This window comes from Pleuronectes platessa, chromosome 6 (assembly GCF_947347685.1).
Source record: "Pleuronectes platessa chromosome 6, fPlePla1.1, whole genome shotgun sequence".
Lineage (NCBI taxonomy): Eukaryota > Metazoa > Chordata > Actinopteri > Pleuronectiformes > Pleuronectidae > Pleuronectes > Pleuronectes platessa.
This window is the reverse complement of record NC_070631.1, coordinates 22,428,864-22,448,397: the sequence shown is the minus strand read 5'-3', so window position 1 is coordinate 22,448,397 and position 19,534 is coordinate 22,428,864. Positions and strand designations below refer to the sequence as shown.

Genomic DNA, 19,534 nt, shown 5'->3' with positions numbered 1-19,534 from the left:
ATGTAGGAAAAAATATAATGAACAGTATTGTTTTCTTCATTCAAACAATTCTCTTCTTTTCATGTTCTTAATATCCGTTACCCGGATTTGCTGGTGCAGTTGCTGCTGGGAGAAGGAGGTGCAGGGCTGAGAGGAGAACTGGGTGAGGAGTAAAGGTGGGTGCAGCGGCGTGAAGAGCGCCGTGTCCGAGCCAGGGCGCATCCCCCGCTCTCCCACCCTGAGGTCCATGGGAAACAATGCGGCACACAACACTGGCACGGCCACCGAAGGATCTGGGAAAAGAGAAGGGGGGGGGGAGAGGGGGGAGGTGTTCATTTAATTCATCCCCGCAAAGTACAGCTGATTTACAAAAACACAGTTAGACCTAAACAAATATCTTACTTCTGGATACACAAAAACAAAAATTGAATTTGCAACATTGTTCGACTTTGGCTTTTAAAAGTGTGTGTATTTCAGTTTGTGCTGGGATTTTGTGGTATAGACTGAAGGAGGATGTCAAGCAAAGTATTAATACACAGTTCAAAAAGAGGCAAATACAATTGTTTTCAAAAGGTACAGTAATGAGGAAGGAGAATGATGTTTATGGTGACAATGTTATCAATTATTTCTATGCATTTCATTGTTTGTGTTGGGTATCATGGACAAGGAGGAGGATCATTGTATTGGATGAATATAGAATTTGAATAATTGTTCAGCTCCTTTTTGGACAAGCAATGTTTACTGTTTACTTAACGAGGGTTTGTTGGGTATTTATTCATTAGGGATGTATGTGTGCATGCCTATGTAACTATGAATTGTGAATGTGTATGAATATCAGCATATAAACTGGCCTACATATACGTATCATTTACGTGCAAAATCATTTGATTGAATAAGGTTATCTGTCTGTCTGTATATCTATCTATCTATCTAATTGCGTATGACTACAGGCTCAGTATATTAAATGAAGAACTCTGGTTTTAGATTACTCGGGCTCTGCAGTACCAACAGACAATGGGTGTTCCATGCATGACACTGGACCACACACTGCTCCAGAAAAAATTATCCAGAACTCAAAATGAAACCAACCAAAACCAGTGAAACCCTCTGCTGATAGAGACGCTGAAAATATGAGACGGGGTAAAAAAAGAGCTGACATGTAAACTAATAATAACACAGACAACACTTAGTCTTTGTTTTCTTTTAAAGTGCTACACATGAACTCATACCATCTCTCACTCTCTCGCTCTCTGTGTGTGTCTAACACAGACACACATGCGTACACACTCATTTCCATGCTCTTTGCATGCTTCTGTGGCTATTTGCATTGCAAGGCTGAGTCAATGGGAAAGATTGCCTCATGCGGCACTAAAAACAGGATCCAGGAAGGAAATATCTTGGGAAAAGGCTGGAGGGGGTTTCTGTCTCTGACACACATAAACAAGTATTAGTGCACACACACAGACACATACAGATGCACTTGCATATTCAGACAAAAATGCACTTACTCACAAAGAAACACAGCTGTAATCACATGCCGACATTCACCAAATAAACCTGATGATAAAATAGAGTGCAGGACACGTTCAACTGCAGAAAAACAGCTGCAGTCTGTGACCACTTTCTCATCCGTGGTCTCAGTCTAAGTCGAACTAAACCCACAACCACAAACTATCACACATACTCACTTACACATTCACAGGTCGGACATTTATTCACAACTAATAATCAAAACATAAAATCAAAGATAGGAGTAATGAATTACATTATTCTTTGTTTGTTTTGTGTATGTATTTATCTAATCGGTGGTTTAACGCAAGTAGTTTTGGATTCAAGTATTTTACTTTGCTTCGATTAAAGTAAAAACCGTAAAGATCATTAGAAGAAGCTGCTGATTTGATTCACCAGCAGGAGAACACCTCTCTGTCCCAAATCAATCACCCCATCCTCCGTTTGCGTGACCCACAGGTGCATGCTGGTTCTGGCTTAAAACTAAATGCTAAAATAGTGGATCCTTCACTCCGATCACAACATGGAAAGGAGACAGAGAGACTGAGGTCGACTGGTTGTGCTTTATACTCAGAAGGAAGAAGCAGCGAAGTTGGATCTGAAGCAGATTCTGGAGGACTTTGCATCGCACTTAAGACACGGCAATGTCACCTTAACTCAAATGGTGATGCTAATGGGACTTGTATGTGTTTGTTGGTGTTTGTGTGCGTGTGTGTGTGTGTGTGTGTGTGTGTGTGTGTGTGTGTGTGTGTGTGTGTGTGTGTGTGTGTGTGTGTGTGTGTGGATAGTGTCAGTACTCCTCCATATTAGGAGGCACGAATGCAGAGTCTGCATGCCGACCATGGCTGGAATAACAGAAACCCTTGGTAAACACTCACGGTGTCACAGACACAGACACACACAGACACACACACACACACACACACACACACACACACACACACACACACACACACACACACACACACGATGATGCACATGTTCTTGGTAATGACAGCATAGAATAACAAGGCTATTATTCGGAGGAAAAGGAGAGGAGAACATGCTTATACAAGGAAACAAAGGCTGCCACAGTTCACACACACACAGACGCACACAGCCGGGAACACCAGTGTCTCTCTTCCCTTTGCTATAAATAGCCACACACACACTGGTCCAACATTTACCTACACAGGGCCTTTTGTTTCTACAGGGAACACCAGACACACACACACACACACACACACACAATGTAGTACCAGTGATGTCAACCCCAATTTCCAGTTGTTGGTGAAGTAAAGGAATAAATGTAATGTCTAGAAAAGTTAAAGGGATTCAGAATGGTACCGAGGATGTTACGTGTTTGTTATAATCGGTGCATGACCTGGTGGAGTCTCACTGGGTATTAACGCAAAGTGACTTTTATTGACTTCCCACTGCCAATTACTTTTTGTGGATATGTCCTGTGACCACTTGGATAAAGACATTTCCGCGTTTTTGCTCACGGCTCATAACTCTAACAATGTGTTACTTGTGGACAAGAGTGAAAGGGTCAGTCACTAAAACATTGGTAACTGTATTCTTGTCTGTTGAAGAAGTGGGTGTTGCTGCATGGCACTGTAACGACAAGTAGTCACAAGGTAACACTCTGGCAATGGGGTGACATCCAAGTGATGGTGATGATGTTTGAGGAGGTTTAGGGGTAAAGTTAGGGTCTTGACAAGAAACTATCCCCCTCAAAAAAACACAAAACAAAAACAAATGTTGACAGAGTTGACAGCGAACTTCATTGTCGGGTATACAGCAACATACTCGCTGAGGTTGACCTCGGAGAAACTGAGAAACCCAGAAAAAGAGGGTGTAAGATTAATAGCAGTACCTAACGTACAGTGAAATGAGACCTCAGCAGTGGACCTGCATGACACCAGGTCCTTCAGCTGTTACAGTTAACCGATGTCTAGCCAAATTTGGACTTTTCCACACTAGCTAATCAAAATAATAAAGTTTGGTAGGTACCCACGGTGACCTAGAAACCTTGAAGTGGTTAAGTCCTGGGTTGCTTTAGTTCTCTTAAAAAGTGGTGTCATGCTAGAGCTCATTAAACCTGTGTGTAGAACTCAGAGAAGAATAAGACATCTTCAATCCTGTGAATGTGATTCTGTGTTGATTTAATTTAAACAGAAGTTGTTTCTCTTTCTGCGCAAATAGAGCTGGGAACGCATGTACTACTAGAATAACACACATGTACACACTAAGCAGCAGTGGTATGTGAGATAATATGTTTGCCTTGAGAAAGCCTACAGGAAAGTTAAATAACAAGTAGAAAAGAACTGCTTAAACTTTATCAGCGATGGAATGACGAGCATTTACAGGATCTACCTGCTGAGCTCAGAAGCAGCAGGGCTTCACTGTTCTCCAAAGAAAATGTATCAACATCAAGAAGTAGGCAACAACTGAGACTGGTGGTATTTTGGGATTTTCGTAACCTGAATTTTAAAGTTGCAAATAGATTTTTGGTATAAGTGCGTCAAGATGTGGCAGGAATTGTGGGAAATGCGTTTTTTTTTTTACTTTGGCTGTTTGGCTCTCAATTAAAACAACAACCAAAGACCTAGTTTGATGATGTTGTGAAACAGCGAGGAATCACAGGAGTTGTTTATTTGTTATATTCATGTGACATAATGAAGAACAATTATCAATTGGGAACCATTACAAGCGACCGATACCAACAAAGAAAAGGAAAAAGCAGCCGACCAGCTAACTAGCCAGCAGGGTGTTTTTCAGGTGAGGTGGATATTACACGAAAATAAGATTTCTCTGCGTTTGAGCATAGATAGGAACATTTTGGATAATGTCAGTGCACAACAAACCTTCTAACAAAGGTCTATTCATATTGAAACTTTTTACTGAAGAATGTATATTATACCAAAATAGTCAATTGAGTCAATTCAGTTGATCATTTTTGGTTGTTATTTAAAGGAGTCAGAGTTGGTGCAGTTGTGTTACAGTTTGCATGTTCTACCCACAAGACATGCAGGTTAACTGGATTCTCGGACTTTGCATGAATGTGAGTGTGAGTGGTTGCTTGACTCGGTGTGTCGCCCCGTGATGGACCTGCCCCCCCCCCCCCCCCCCCTAACCGCCCTCAGGATGAGCAATAAAGATGATAGACAGACAATTTGCATTATGTCAAACAGATGTTTGATCCTATTTGTGGGTGAAACTGGTCTGCTAAACAATGATATTGCATTTTGTAACTGTCTCTCCATAGGCCTTACTGTTAGTGGAGTCTGATTAAATGATGCACCCATATGTGTAAAAGGATGAAGATGAAAAGATGCAGTCACTGGACAGGATGCATGAAGAAGACGACATTAGTTTAACTTTGCAGTGCTGGATGACATTGCAGACTTCTTTACTAAAACACAGTGAGGCCTACATCATAATGTCAGGACTTTGGACCAGATGTTCACAGAGATAACCGATATTAGGCATCTCTATATAAATAAAACTGACTTTAATAACCTCAGAACAGAGACTAAAGGTGAGACTGTCCAATATTTGCTGGAGTATTTCTGATGGGGAAACTGCTCAGTGTTATTACAATGTTATCTAACCAGTGTGTGTGTGTGTGTGTGTGTGTGTGTGCGTGTGTGTGTGTGTGTGTGTCTGTGTATGTGGGTGTCAGTCTGTCATGTAAATCACCAACGACACAGTATGATACAAACTGTCTGGCTAGAGACCGTTGGGAGAGTATCACTTATCAAAAAGTTGATGCAGATGAGGATTGTGTTCTTGAGTGTGTGTGTGTGTGTGTGTGCATGTGACTGACTGAAAGGCAGAGCAGTAGACAGTCCATCATCTGATCTGGCATTTGGTTAATTCCCTCCCACTCATTCCTCCCCTTTCCATTCTATTACTGTGAACATGTGTTTGGCTAAGTAGGGACTGGTTCTACAGGTAAGACAATGACACACAAATGTCGCCCGTCCTCTTTCTCCCTCCCCTTCTCTCTCTTTAAGTTATCTTCCTCTGTCCTTCATTCCCTCCAAACCCCTCTCACAGATAGAGAGCAAGCTGGGCAGACAAAAAAACACACGACAGAATAACATAAAGTTGAAATAAAAAGAAGAGACAAGGACGGCGAGTTCGCAACAACCTGCAGAGGCGCCTCGTCCCTCTCTGCACACTGAGGACGAGCTGACAGCCAGCACTGTTCCACTCGTGACAGCCACTCGAGATGTGCAAAGTCAACAACCGTCCGAGCAGACGCCACCACTTTGTGTCTTGTTACACGTCCCGATATAGCTGCACAGCCTCCCTCTGTTTTCACTGCATGAGTGTGTCTCAATCAGACAACACCTTGTTTTCTATTAGTGCGAATTCAAAAAAAATCACGCACTTAGAACAATTCCTGACAAATTGCCAATTACAGGAGTTTATCAATGGCTAAGACGTTTCTGTTGTTTTTCTTTTGTTTCTTTGTCAAACCTGATTCAAATTATTTAACACTATTGACTTTTTTTATGAGTATTTGATGATTTCTGACGAGTCAGAAAAGAAAGAAGCAGGTCATAGTTTGATGTTAAAGTGACTTCTTGAAATTCCTTTTTTAGTTTAACCATTCTATTTGCACTGATTTAACAGCTAATTCTTCTATTTTTGGAGATTATTTTTAATCGGTAGATTGAATAAATCTTACAGCACTGATTATTGTAATTCAGGCAGAGCCGGGGTTAAGGCTATCATTGAGAGTACTACATTTGAGAATTGGGCACTGTTGAAATTTTGGTATTCATCACTTCCTTATTAAGTAAACCAGAACCTGAACGTTATGCTGAAGGTGCATTTTAAACCATATTCTATACAAATGACACAGGGATTCGATTAGAAAGTTTAACAATACATCTCATTTGCACAGAGTTGATTTTGATGATTGAAAGTGATCATGAATTTTCTGTACATGGAAATGAACAATTTCATTTTCTTCAACATTTATTTGGACAACTTGAGTCAATTTGTCAATGTTGTTCATCTGATTGAATTGTACTGCTGCAGATGGATCACACAAATGAGTTAGACGCTCAATTAACACGTAGGATATATGGCTGCGGCCTAAAAGGAACAAACAGGATGCTTAACAAACTCAAAATAGCTGCAATCCCAAAACAGACACAGTCACTGGGCCATAACACACAGAGCAATGTCAGTGGCCTCAACTCCCACACTCAATGTTCTGGTTCAGACTAAAGGTGCACGTCGAGTCATCGTCTGTATCCTGATGAACAATGTGTGTGACAGCAAGTTTCAGATCAGGTGAGATGTTACCATGGATTTTTAGTGTGTGTGCATTTATACATACATGTAAGACTGAGCCGATTGTTTGTGTGTGTGTGTGTGTGTGTGTGTGTGTGTGTGTGTGTGTGTGTGTGTTTGTGCGGCGAGGACCTAAATCTGCTTACACAGTCACACTATGGTGACTTCTCTTCCTTAAGGCAACAAAAAGCAAGTCACCATAATGTAAATCATTATATTTTAAGATGAAGACTTTTTTAGGTTACGGTTGAGGGTTGGTGTTCAGCAGCTAAGGTTAAGGTCAGAGTAAGACTCCAGGAAATCTATGTAAGTCAATGTTCTGTCCTCTCTCTGTGTGTGTGTTTGTGTGTGTGTGTGTGTGTGTGCGTGTGTGTGTGCCCATGTCTGTAACAGAGGAAGGTTGATGTATAATGCAGCGCGGGTTCGGTTTCCTAAGTCCTTGCTTAGTTTCCATAAACATCCAGGACCACTGTGTGTTATAGGACAGCAAGTTCTCGCTCTCTCACAGACACACACATACACACTATACAGGTATGTCTTGTGTGTAGAAATAGAAGCTTGGGAAGAATATAATAGAGCAAGAAAGAAAATCATTGTGTGTGTGTGTGTGTGTGTGTGTGTGTGTGTGTGTGTGTGTGTGTGTGTGTGTGTGTGTGTGTGTGTGTGTGTGTTCTGCTCTTTCAGACTAGACTGACGAGGTAGACGTTTGTCACACTGACAAACAGCAGGTTTCCAGTGCTCAGTTCAGATGTGAGAAAGTTTAAAGGAACAGATTACGGAGATATAAATGTTCACGGCGGCGACAAACAGCTCGCACACACACAAACACAGACACAAAGGCGTGAGCCGTAAATAAAGTCAAAGGCACATACCCGTGTTTGTCTTGTAAATATCCGGCTATGTGAAAACCCCAGTAGCACTTCTGCATCAGCCAGCTAACAGCAGGATCTATAATTAGACAGAGAACTCCACTCCCCTCCAGTCATCTTTTACTGTCGGCCACATCCTCTTTTTCTTTAACTCCTTCTCTTTCTTCTCCTCCCTCCCTCTTGCTATCGCGGCCTCTGTTTGTTGACAGATGTCTGACGCCAAACTGTTGATTTCACCATTTCATTCACACAATAGCACCTTGCTTGGGTGCAAAAGGGCATGTGGCAGAGTGTCTGCAGACTCCAGACAGAAAAAGACTTTCTGAAGAACCCCTTTTAAACGCAGGTAGGAAATGCATTTCAGACAGAATGATTTAAGACATAATGTGTTTGAAATCAGCCTTGAAATATAAACGTTCAGGCTAAGGAAATGTTTTTTATAAGAAAGAAATGAAGTAATGATACATAAGACCTTTAATAACAGTATTAGGAAGTATTAACATCTTCACAGGCCTGAACCCACAAAGGGCCTGTTGCTCAACAGCATTTCAACTCCTGTTACACTCTCGTATATTGAAGTGTCACACTTCGACAGTTTACGATCGTCAACTCTTGCCACTGAGGAATCCTTGCAATCCATCCCATAAACAACAGGCACTGTAACCATGGTAACGGGGGCGGTCGGGCCAGCAGGAAGTTGAGTCTATAAAAACACAACAATGAAAGAACCGGGGTGGTTTCCTGTGCAAGGGCTCAGTTTAGACTCCCATTTCCTCCCCTCTCCTCCCCCTGCTGTCGATGGGACGCTGCTGCCGCAGTGCCCTTGAGCCCTACGGCAGTAAAGTGTCCCACTGGAACACTGGCAGTCAGTTAGACTCAGGCTCACTCTCTTTCCCACATTCGGCTTTAAAGAAAAGTTGAGGGCTTTGATATGGGACTCAGATTAATGACTAAGACTCGCCCTGAAGGCAACACACTCACAAAAACACCCATTACACTACCAGGTAGCACAGGGATTGACAAGACAGGAAAATGTGCTTATTTTTTCAGTTGTTTGTGGACTCAAATAACAAAACTTACAAGTGTTACCTAAACTTGGAGGAACTATATGCATTGTTCTTGTAAGTAGAATGAGTTTGCTTAGCTTAGAAGCAAGAGGAAACCGACTCAATCCTTATCAGTTTCAAATCAATTTCCCAATATATTTAAATACTCCTTGAAAGCAGCTTTTACATGATGTGAGGAGTTTCCCTTTTTCTTTACAAAACATACTTCAGGTTCCAGACACAGAGGATGTCAAAGTTTATATTGTCTATATTAAAACAAATAGCAGCCTGCATTAGAAACAAGAGGGGGAGTGACTTTTTCTAATAGTTGTTTTCTGCTGTACTAATCTCAGAAATGCAATCTATAGGTTCAGTGACAATCAGTGCCTAATGGCCTGTCAGTGAAAAGTCTTTGACACTATCTCCCAGCGTGACTCAGTAAACAGTGTTTTTGCGACGCTTGATTACTTTACATTTTCAGAAGGTGTGGAGGTGCGTTCCAGCAGATATTACCTGTCAGTCAACCTTCTTGCAGAAATGTGACATCTGTTTCTCTCTAGAAATCCTCTGTCAGAATGAGTCTGATTTAGTGTCTGATGCTGTTTGTTTTGCTTTTGTCTTCAGCCAGAGGACTGTGGTGAGATCCAGCTCACCCCTGATAGTTACAAACAATGATCAGTATCTTTATATGAAATTGTAAAAGTCATCAGAACCAAAGTAAGTTCCCCGGAAAGACCTTCAGATGTTTGTCATCTAGAGCAGCTACAGAGAAAGCTACTGTTTGTGTATGATGTTTCTGATAGTCTTTCTAATTTCACTGTTTTATGAAAATATATTTTTCAGCATAGAAGTGATTTTTCCTCATACAGAGTAAATTGCAGGGTAAGGTGTATTCACTAAGAAAATCTACAGAGTTGCTAAATTGGTCTTGTGTAACACAGGATCTCTATGAATAGTCTGATGCTGACAGTTAGAATCACGTGTGTGTGTGTGTGAGTGTGAGTGTGTGTGTGTGTGTGTGTGTGTGTGTGTGTGTGTGTGTGTGTTACACGCTTGGTCAGCCTCTTAAATCACTCTCAAATCAGTCAATGTATGTTTTTAAGGAAAAGCACAGTTATAATTGAAGTCTAATCACTCTTTCCCTTTCAGTTTAATTACATTTGTTGTTGTCAGTTTTATCACATTAAAAGAATTAAAGCCTGATTTTCTTAATCTGGTTGAGGAAGAAATAAGAAATAAACATCCATGTTCTCTCTCTTGACACACCACACCTCTTTTTATTCTTCCTTGTCCGTGTCTTTCTTTGCAATTCTCACGGACACACACTCGTTCTCTCTCAAACTTATCGCCCTCTTTCGTACCCTTCTATCTCTCTTTCTCTCCCTCCTTCATCCTGAGGAATCCACAGCTGTCACTCCCATTCAAAACCCAAAGCAGCTGGCCAGGCGCTGGCTTGTGTGTGTATGTGTGTGTGCGTGTGTGTGCGTGTTTGTGTGTGTGTATGTATAGGCCGGCCTGCCTACAACTGTCGCAAAACTATTTCTATATTTATGATGTTGCTTGGTTGGTGCACACTCGAGTGTTCAAGTGTATATGTTGTGTGTCTAGTTGTCAACAAGTACCCTCTGGTGTGTGTGTCTAACAAGGTTAGCTCGATCGGGGTGACCCTCTTCAGTGGGAACATGTTGCTGGTGCTCAGATCTACAGAGGGTTAAGTGAGGACACCAGCAGCACCTAAATCATCCACATGACTTGTAATTCTTTGGCTACGGGCCTTCATGTGAGACCTCTTTGAAAGGAAGGTGGATTATTTTAGTTCTCATCACGGACAGGAAAGAAATTCACGCTTTAATATCCAAACATGCATTTAATCTAATTTGTAATGTTCAATAGAGAAGGGCTTCAGCCATGGAAAAGCTTTTCTGCTATCTTCACACTTTGATTGCTAATTACTTCACATTTATGTTTACCTGTTTGAAGATCCTATTACAGAGGATGTGGGCTTAAAACTGGATAAATGCTTGCTGTATGTAACTTAATCATGAATATTGTATTGTTTCTCAAAACAGAACTTGTTACAATCACAATCTTTATGCAACATCAGCAAATCTATATTGATTTTTTGAATTTTTGATGAAAGCAATCTTCACAATATTGACAGCATTGCTCATACTCAATTTTTTTTTTACGATTTCCACATCTTATTTTGTTTTAGCATGCCAACATGCTAACTTGTGAACTTGCACTGAACTCAAATCCCAGATGAGGCTGAAGGGACTCTGTTCTGGATTAAAAGAATATTTTAACAAATTACGGCACGACAGGAATATCTTAAGATCAGAATGTGCTCCAATTCATCAGAAGCATGAATGTGACCATATTACATGTCAATGCATCCACTACTTGCACACGTAGGAAAAACTGTGAGGGCTCATCCTCTGGAAACCACGAATATCTGTACAGAGATTAATACCGGTTCATCTCATATTCTTGAGATTTTTCAGTATGGACAGATCAACCCACTTTTCCATGAATGCCTCTACCTAACAGAGAATGTTCATGCAATTATTTTGGAGTGAGAGTAGAAGCTTCTTAAGATGAAAAAATACATGACTAAATATCAAATTGATGCAGCGATGCAAAGTGAAAAGAAGCATTTCCTTTCAGCCTCACTGTTTCTGATTGAAGCAGACTTTTGGACAGTAATTTACACTTGACACGTCCGCATCACAAGCAAAAGGGTGGCGTTCGTAAAATTACAGGTTCATTGATGTGGCTGCTTTTCCTTCTTCTCGGAGGGTTATAGAAAAGGATTCTGAGGGAACTATTCCATCCTGCAGCACTTCAACTAAACAGGTGCTTTAGGATTCAGCCGGTCTGCGTGCCAACAACATACCCATTTACAAAGCACTTTCATAAACATTCCATGTGTCCCTGTCATCTTGTGCTTGACGTGCTGTTGCAATTTGCCTGAAGCTGGAAACTTTAGAACAGCTCGTTCATTACACACAGACACACAAACACACACACACAAGTTGCTGTTTGTGAATACCTGTGTCTGTCAGAGAGGAGACAGCAGGTGTGCGGTCGTGTTAGACAAATGACAATGAGTCGTCTTTCTGCAGCACAGACAAAGAGAGTCACAGCCAAGAGTCCAACTCAAGCCCTTGTTGACATTATCACCTCGGTTTCCTCTCCTTGATACTCAAGAGTGTGTTCTGCTGTTCACAATACCATAGATACGAACTTATCATTGTCTGCAGCCGTGATTCAACCTGTCCATTCACAGGGAACAACATGTCGTGTAGAGAGCAGAGATACAATCTGCCTCTGGTTTGTTTTGAACTAAACAGTGGTAGCAAGAGCAGCAACGCCTGTCATGACCAGGAAAAGAGCGCTGACAGTAAATCGTCCCACTCATGACACACGTCAGAGCAAAGTCTTTCATTATGTTGCGTGTTGCATGCACCATCTCAATCTTTCAAGAGCTAACACTAAAAAACAGATTCTTTACATGGAGGAGTCTTGCTTTGATGCTTTACTGCACCCTCTGGGTAAATTCTTTCATTTGCCCTGGCGCTGCCCTCCTCAGGGAGGTCAGAGGTCATGATCGGTTACAAATACGCTTCCTGAGACTGAAAGCAGTAGGTCTTGGCCTGTGGACATTTTAAAGCATGAAGTCAAGTGTCACCAGTTGGAAATAGTTGAGATACCATGCTCTTCACACACAGTGTAAATAATTATCCTGCATGTGTGGCAATGAGGAAAAGTGTAACAGGATGAATATCTCTTTTAGTGTCTAATCGTTTCGCTGCATGTTTCATCCATCAGGAATGTGAGAACTTGTGGGACACCTGACAGGAACAAGCACTGTGTAGATACCCTTTGGCAAAGCGCCGCTTCCTGCAGCTGCTGCAATACAGCTGCTCGGCGGCCAACAGCAGCACTGGTCATGCAGCAGCTACAAGTGCAAAATGTCCAAAACAAATACACTTTTGGTTTCAATTTCTGCACTCGGTCAGCCTTTTCTGGGAGTCTTCAGACATAAATCTGCAGGTTCCACTCTCACAGATCTAGAAAAAGAAATTATTTTGTAACCACCGCAGGGAAAGGAGGTCCAGAAGTTATTGTACATCTGTCCGAGCTTTCCTTTGCGTCTCTCCACACACACTCCTGCTCTCCTTCACATCAAACGCATTCTCCACATTTCCCAACACAGATAAAGCCACTCAACACGGGAGCTCACTCAACAGGATCTCCCCCTTTATCTTTTATAAGACACAGACGCACATCACACGCAGACACACAAATATCAGTCCGACTCTGTCCTCGCACGCAAAACTCACACTCTATAGTCACACTTCTTTCATAAATACACAACAACGGATCAGACCAACAACAGCAGATTGGCAAACAACTCTTCACCCTCTTCAAGACTTCACACATGCTTTACAATATCAGAGGCGGAATGATTGGTTATCAGCAGTGAAAGCAGGGGGTCGTGAAAACAGTGGCGACTGACACCCTGATAGCCTGTGGTAGCAGCGGAGAGATTGGAAGCTACATCAGAAACTCTCGACAATCTGCAGCAAAGGCTTTTCTGCTGATAAGGAACAGTGTAGATATCTGCTTATCCTGCTGAAGCCTCACTTTAGCCTGCTGCCAACTCAGCAGAACTACACACAAACGTTTTGTCTAAACGGACATCAGATCAAAGACATTGCTGCATAAAGAAATACGACGTTTCGTCAACGTTATCATGTTTCCAATTCACTCCAATTCAATTCATTTCAAAATAATATAAGAGCTTTGGTCAGTCCTGTGAGTAAGAATGAGGATCTTCTCTTTCCCAATCGACTCATCATGGGGGGTTTCACACAGATTTCAAATGATCTCTTCACATGGAGACTTTGTACTGCAGCACCTTGAGCTGGCTGACTGCAAGAGCACCTAACATTTAACAAAAACAACTTCAGTTCCTCTGGAAATAGAAAAACATTATTGAACTGATGTGTATTTGTGATGGGATCGGCTGACAGGATCTCTCACTTCATGCTTTTACATTCTGATACAACTTTCCACCACCACACCCCTCTCCATTTCTAAGTAAACACTATGGCTTCATCAAACCTTTTTGCTTCCATTCAGTTTCTTCATCGTACCTTGTTTTTATATATATATATATCTGCTCTCTTTTCACGGTGAACATTAACATGTTCCAGGAAGGCAGCCTCATGAATATGCACAGTCACACTCAGCTGTCTGCACGGACAACAAAGGAAGAAGACATTAACATTCCTGCACATGCTCCACACTCTGGTCAGGGATGAACACACACACACACACACACACACACACACACACACACACACACACACACACACACACACACACACACACACACACACACACACACACACACACACACACACACACACACATACACACACACAGGAGGAAATCCAACAATATGCAGACATGGACAACCACAAATAAACTCTGAACCTCTGAGACATGCACACAGAAACAGGTTTCTCTCTTTACAAATAATTGAAGATGTGTGCAGCCAGAGAGCAGAGACAACCTCCGTTATATGTCATATGATTTTTTTTATAAAGCCACAAGCTGAAAAACAGCTGACAGCTCTTTTTCAGAGCTCAGATCTATCAGTTGAATGAAGTAATATAACCAACACCAGCTATTCTTATTTATTAGAAAGTAATTACTACTAATAAATCAACTCTGTGACATTTATGAGGATAATACCAGTTGCCAGTCCCAGTTTCTCAAATTTCAACTCCATATATACTTATTGAAATCTTAACTGAATAATGTGTGTGTTTAAAAACATTGTGAAATGAGAATTAGAAGGATGTAAAATAATATTCTGACTAGCTCTATTTACATTTAAAAGAAGAAAATTGTGAAAGGTAATTTTTTGTATTTTTACAAGCTGGTATATATATAAAAAAAAGTACAAATGTGAAAGCAGCTTGTGGTAGAAATAACTAAGTCTACGCGACTTCCTTTATTCTCTGTGCTGACAGTGACCTGGTTTACAGTGTCTCAGGCCACAGGCAGCTCACTGTTAGGTTTTTGAACTTCCATCAGTTTGCCAGGAAAACAGAGACAATGGCAAGTCCTCTTTGTGATTAGACATAGTCCTCAGTGCACATTTGGGACATTTTCAGCCTCTCCTAATTCCTCAAACTTAAAGTCTCGGCTATTCTCTTGTGTGTCTTCAGACATCTTCTGCGTGCGCATCTCAAAAAGCTGTATCCGAGACACCTGTCTGAGTCCACACCCACAGACAGACAAACACAGACACACACAAAACAAACACACACATTGTGTCTCACTCCTACTTCCGAACACAGGGTTTTTGGAATCAGCCTTGATCAGTAAACCTCACTGCAGACCATCCATCACACTCACACACACTCACAGTCAGATGTAAAGTCGGGAGTCAATCCTGATAAAAGGAGATACTGTTACATGTGCGATCACAACAGGCCATCTGATCTGAGGTCAGTGTCAGTCCCCCCCGTGATGCAGAGTGAACGTGAGCCAGCCATTACTCTCGGCTGTGCTCTAGGTCAGACAATATCAAAGTACGGCAGGGAGTCTGGTTCGGAGAACTTCAGGCTCCACTGATATATGTGTCTAACGCTAGCCCTTTATCAGACTTCACATGTCAAACAGTCATCCTTCATGTGCAAGATGATGAGCATCCCTGACAGATACATCTGTTAAACTGTCATTTTATCAGCCAGATGTTTGTTCCAGATCAAATCTTTTCAAGAAGGGACCCCACAACTTTTCCTACAACTGAATGAGTAAGGTTTGGTCAGAAAGACTTCTAACATTTAAAGCTTACATCTACCTCCTAATTACACAAACCCTTTTCAGTATGTGGAACACATCTCAAAACATGTTCTACTTTTTGGTAAATAAACTTTTAATAACCTGAAGAAGTGCAGTGTAAAATCTGCCTCAATTTGGACAAGCGATACCTCATTTTGTTGATTTGTTTATTCATAAAAAAATGTATTTCACGATGTCAGACACTGATATTCATGGGCGCTGATCTCTGTTATGGCTACAATATTCATAGAATAACTTCCTATTCCCAAATCTGTCATCAAAGTAAAGACAAAATATTTGCTTTGTTGCTGTAATGATTTGTAAAAACTTAAATTACAGAGCTTTTCTTGTGATTGTATAAAACATAATTAAAAAAATAAAAGCACTCCAGTAACTATTTTGATATATATTTCACACTCATGAACAGAAGTGAAGTAAATTCCGTTTCATTATATAAAAAACATAAATACTTCATAGCGTATAAACCAGGTAGGATTAACGCAAAGTTTCCTTACTTCACTCAGCACCATCGACCGTTTACAATAAGGCATTCCAAACAGGCAGGTTTAGAACTGTACTACCAGTTTAAAAGAATGAAAAACCCCAAATTGGATTGAAGACAAGCAGAAATATTCTGCATCAACGGCGTCAGAATCAGTTTTCACAAGCCTTGAGCCTTCAGCAGTAGTTATTGTGATACCTCAAAAAAGTAGAATTTGCTAAAAATTGCTAAAAGTAGCTTTATGATAGAAGGAAAAAATGCTGAGGTGGAAATTTAAGGTTTTTCCTCCCGGAAACACCACATGAATAAATCTTTAAAAAAAATAAGTCCACCATCTTCAGTAATTCTCAACGGGATTGCGTCTGTGTGTAAAGAGAGAGAGGAGAGAGAGTCAGAACTCTCGATGGGGATACAGACTGTGGCTTGAGGGCGATCAGAGACCAGCTACACAGCTGACCACAACATGGATTCTCTAGCAAGAGGGTTAATGCAACTCAAACTGATTTGACACACTAATAAAATATTAAGGACTCTGTTACCTCAGGCCACACCACACACACTTCACACTCAAATACTGTTAACATATCCAGGCTATCACAGCGAAACCAAACAACACACACATGCACAGTGCTATTGGGCCCCTTGGAGAGTATAAAATAACATTAGTGCAAACGTATCAAGTGATTTCACGCACCTAGAAGCAGGACAATCAAGCCATTTGTTCAGCAGGTCAAAAAATAGCCACCCCCTCAAGTGGCGTCTACTATTACTAGGATCACTACCACAACTACTGCACAGCTTGTGTCCGCTCTGCAGTTTGGCTTTAATTGTCCCCAACCTTCTAAATGACCCTAATATATCAGCAGAGGTTAATAATCTGGTTGGTGATCATAACAAATAATAAAATCAATCTTTTCAGGCCAGTGGCTGAGATTTAACGACTTTCTACTGTTCAGGAACAAAAGCGCTACACACACTGGACATACAGGTTGGGGCACAATTTACTGTTGAATAAATAGCATCGAGGCTGCAGAAGCTGTGCCACTCCAGAGTGTTGTTCAGTGATATATTACCTCTGTACCCAATGAACACTAAACCTATTGATTAAATGTTAAAGTGCGGTCAGGTTACTCCAGGTTAAACAGTCATATAAAGAAATGAGGAAGACTAGTGGCAGAAAAAAGAACATTAAACCAGAGTTAAGTCATGAGGTCTGTTAATCATGTTTAGATGAAAAAATATATTTAACAATTATAGAAGTAATGGAATTCATATAAGAATTGAGTTTGAGGCTGACTTAAAAACCACCAAGAGGAAGATACATCAGCATAAGTGATACGCTCTGAGTTTATATGTGGATAAATAGAGAGAGATTAACGAGGAAGACAAAAGGAGACAGTGTCAGTTGCCCTGTGGACAACACACATGTAATCAGACCCTGTGGCCGTGGCCATGACCTCACTGGGTTTTTCCACAGGCACGAACATGCACACGTAGAGACACACACAGGACACATAGTTGGTCCACGCTTTGCGAACAGTCTGCGCAGCCGGGCACAGTGAGTGCAGGCTTCCAGTCAGAGAATCATGCATTGTAATCCTACACAGCGTGATCACACACAGGCATGCTTCACAGTGGAGAATGCTAATCTAAGGGCACAAAGAAACAGCCTGGTGACTTGTTTCTGGTTTGTGGAGCGGTGTATCGAGTACTTTCTGACCTCAGGTCGAAGAGGAAAGAAGAGAGTTTGCCGTTTGGGGCAGAACAAACCGAGCAAAGTTACTGCTGTCACGCTGGAAAAAACGTGTTTATTCTGATATAAGAGATCCTGTCACGCCCATCTTAGTCACTCCTTTAGTTGAAATCACATTTTTCTAAAGATAGGGTTTGGGTTAACTCAAGTTCACATCCTGCATCACCCGTCAGAAGCATTTTTATAAAAGTGGATCTCATTTGTTAAAGAGACAATCAATGATGTGAATCCTCCTGTACCCTGTGTGTTGGCCCTCTTGTAGGATTTAAACATTCTTGTAATAGTAACTTACAGTTAGATAACTTTGAAATACAATAACTTGATGTCTTACAAAACACTTCATATCACGTATAAAAGTTAGCTTTCACGCATGTTTGTGTTTTTTTAAACACACAGAAAACTACGTATAAGGCCTGCAGCAAAACCAGACTTTTAAACCTACACATGAAAAATACTGCGGACCTAGATCTTCTTTCCAACTAGGCCAACGACTGTTCTGTGCTTCACTGCAGCTCTCTGAGTCAAACAGCTTAGATCATGCTGTACGCTGCCCTGGAAAAAATGCTGTCACTTAAAAGTGTGTAATATGTGTGTATGCTGTAAAAAAAACAAGTAAAGAGGACAAGATGTAGTCCTGAGGGGGCTGGACTGCAGACTGGCAGCATTTTTCCACAAAAATGTCCCAGGGAAAATAGCTAACAAGTCTAACACACATCTGCAAAATGTCACCTGCCCTCAGCCCAAAAGGTTTTTAATATATATTTCTTCAGGTGTTAAAAGTCCTACCTGCCACTGTTCGAAATATGAAGTCCTGTCTTTCTGCCTTTAGGATGCTCTCAGAGGTGCTGATTCCATCTGCAGAAACAGAGAATAAAACAAAAAAAGTGAAATGTAACAACCATAAAACATGAGGAAAGCAAGTTAAATGAGCAAATATCCACTCAGAGCTTCAAACTGAATGGAAAATGTTTTTGTTCCTTTTATAAAACTCTGCTCTTGGATTATAAATGTCAATAGCAAGGCCCCCATAAACCCTGAGGTGTTCCTGTGATGCAGGAGCCACTGTCCAGTCTTACTTGTGACCCAAGTCTGGACAGAAAGATCCCGAATGAAGAAGAGAGTATGACAGTATTGAGCCGAAATAAATAAAGACAAATGAAACAAAGTGGGCAAATTCAGTTCAGGGAATTAAGTCTCCAGGAAATGAAACTAGTCAATGTAATGCACTCTGAAGTGATGAAGACATGAATGTGTGTGTGTGTGTGTGTGTGTGTGTGTGTGTGTGTGTGTTGCTGGTCAGATACTGGCCAACATCTGCTCAGCAGTAAAAGCCTCATTGGCAGGGTCGGATCCAGGTGCAGGTCAGAGGGGCACTGGCCCCCAGCTGAAATCTGATTGGCCCCTGAAGTCCCCCCTTGTCGTGTCAGTAGTCTCCTAATTTGTTTTAATGTTATTTTCTCGCAGAGTGCTTGAAAAATGAAAGTGTATACAATGATGTGTGGGACCCCTCTGCGTAAACTGTGGCCCCTTTAGGACCCACTGTAAAGGTTAGTGCTAATGACTATAAAACCACTTGATCAGCTTCATACGTCTAGTTCTATCAATCTCTTTATAGTGACCTCATATCTGACAGATAGACCCTGGCTCTGGAACAAACCGCCTGATGGTCTCAGGACTGATCCACCTACTGCAGCTTAGACATCCAGACTGAAAAACT

General features: G+C 41.2%; 1 protein-coding gene across 2 annotated transcripts in view; it reads right to left on the bottom strand.

Moving 5' to 3' along the window:
• The window catches only part of hdac7a (histone deacetylase 7a), a 57,626-nt gene that overhangs the window by 22,944 nt on the left and 15,148 nt on the right, over positions 1-19,534 (bottom strand). Inside the window, exons 2-3 of one of the 2 annotated variants that reach the window (XM_053424567.1) lie at positions 18,604-18,672; positions 82-272 (exon numbers count right to left, since the gene is read on the bottom strand). In XM_053424567.1, coding sequence (XP_053280542.1) covers positions 82-272; positions 18,604-18,672 — 260 coding nt within the window. Of the gene's footprint in view, positions 1-81; positions 273-7,655; positions 7,785-18,603; positions 18,673-19,534 lie in introns of those variants that run through there. The other variant, XM_053424568.1, reaches the window with a different exon arrangement.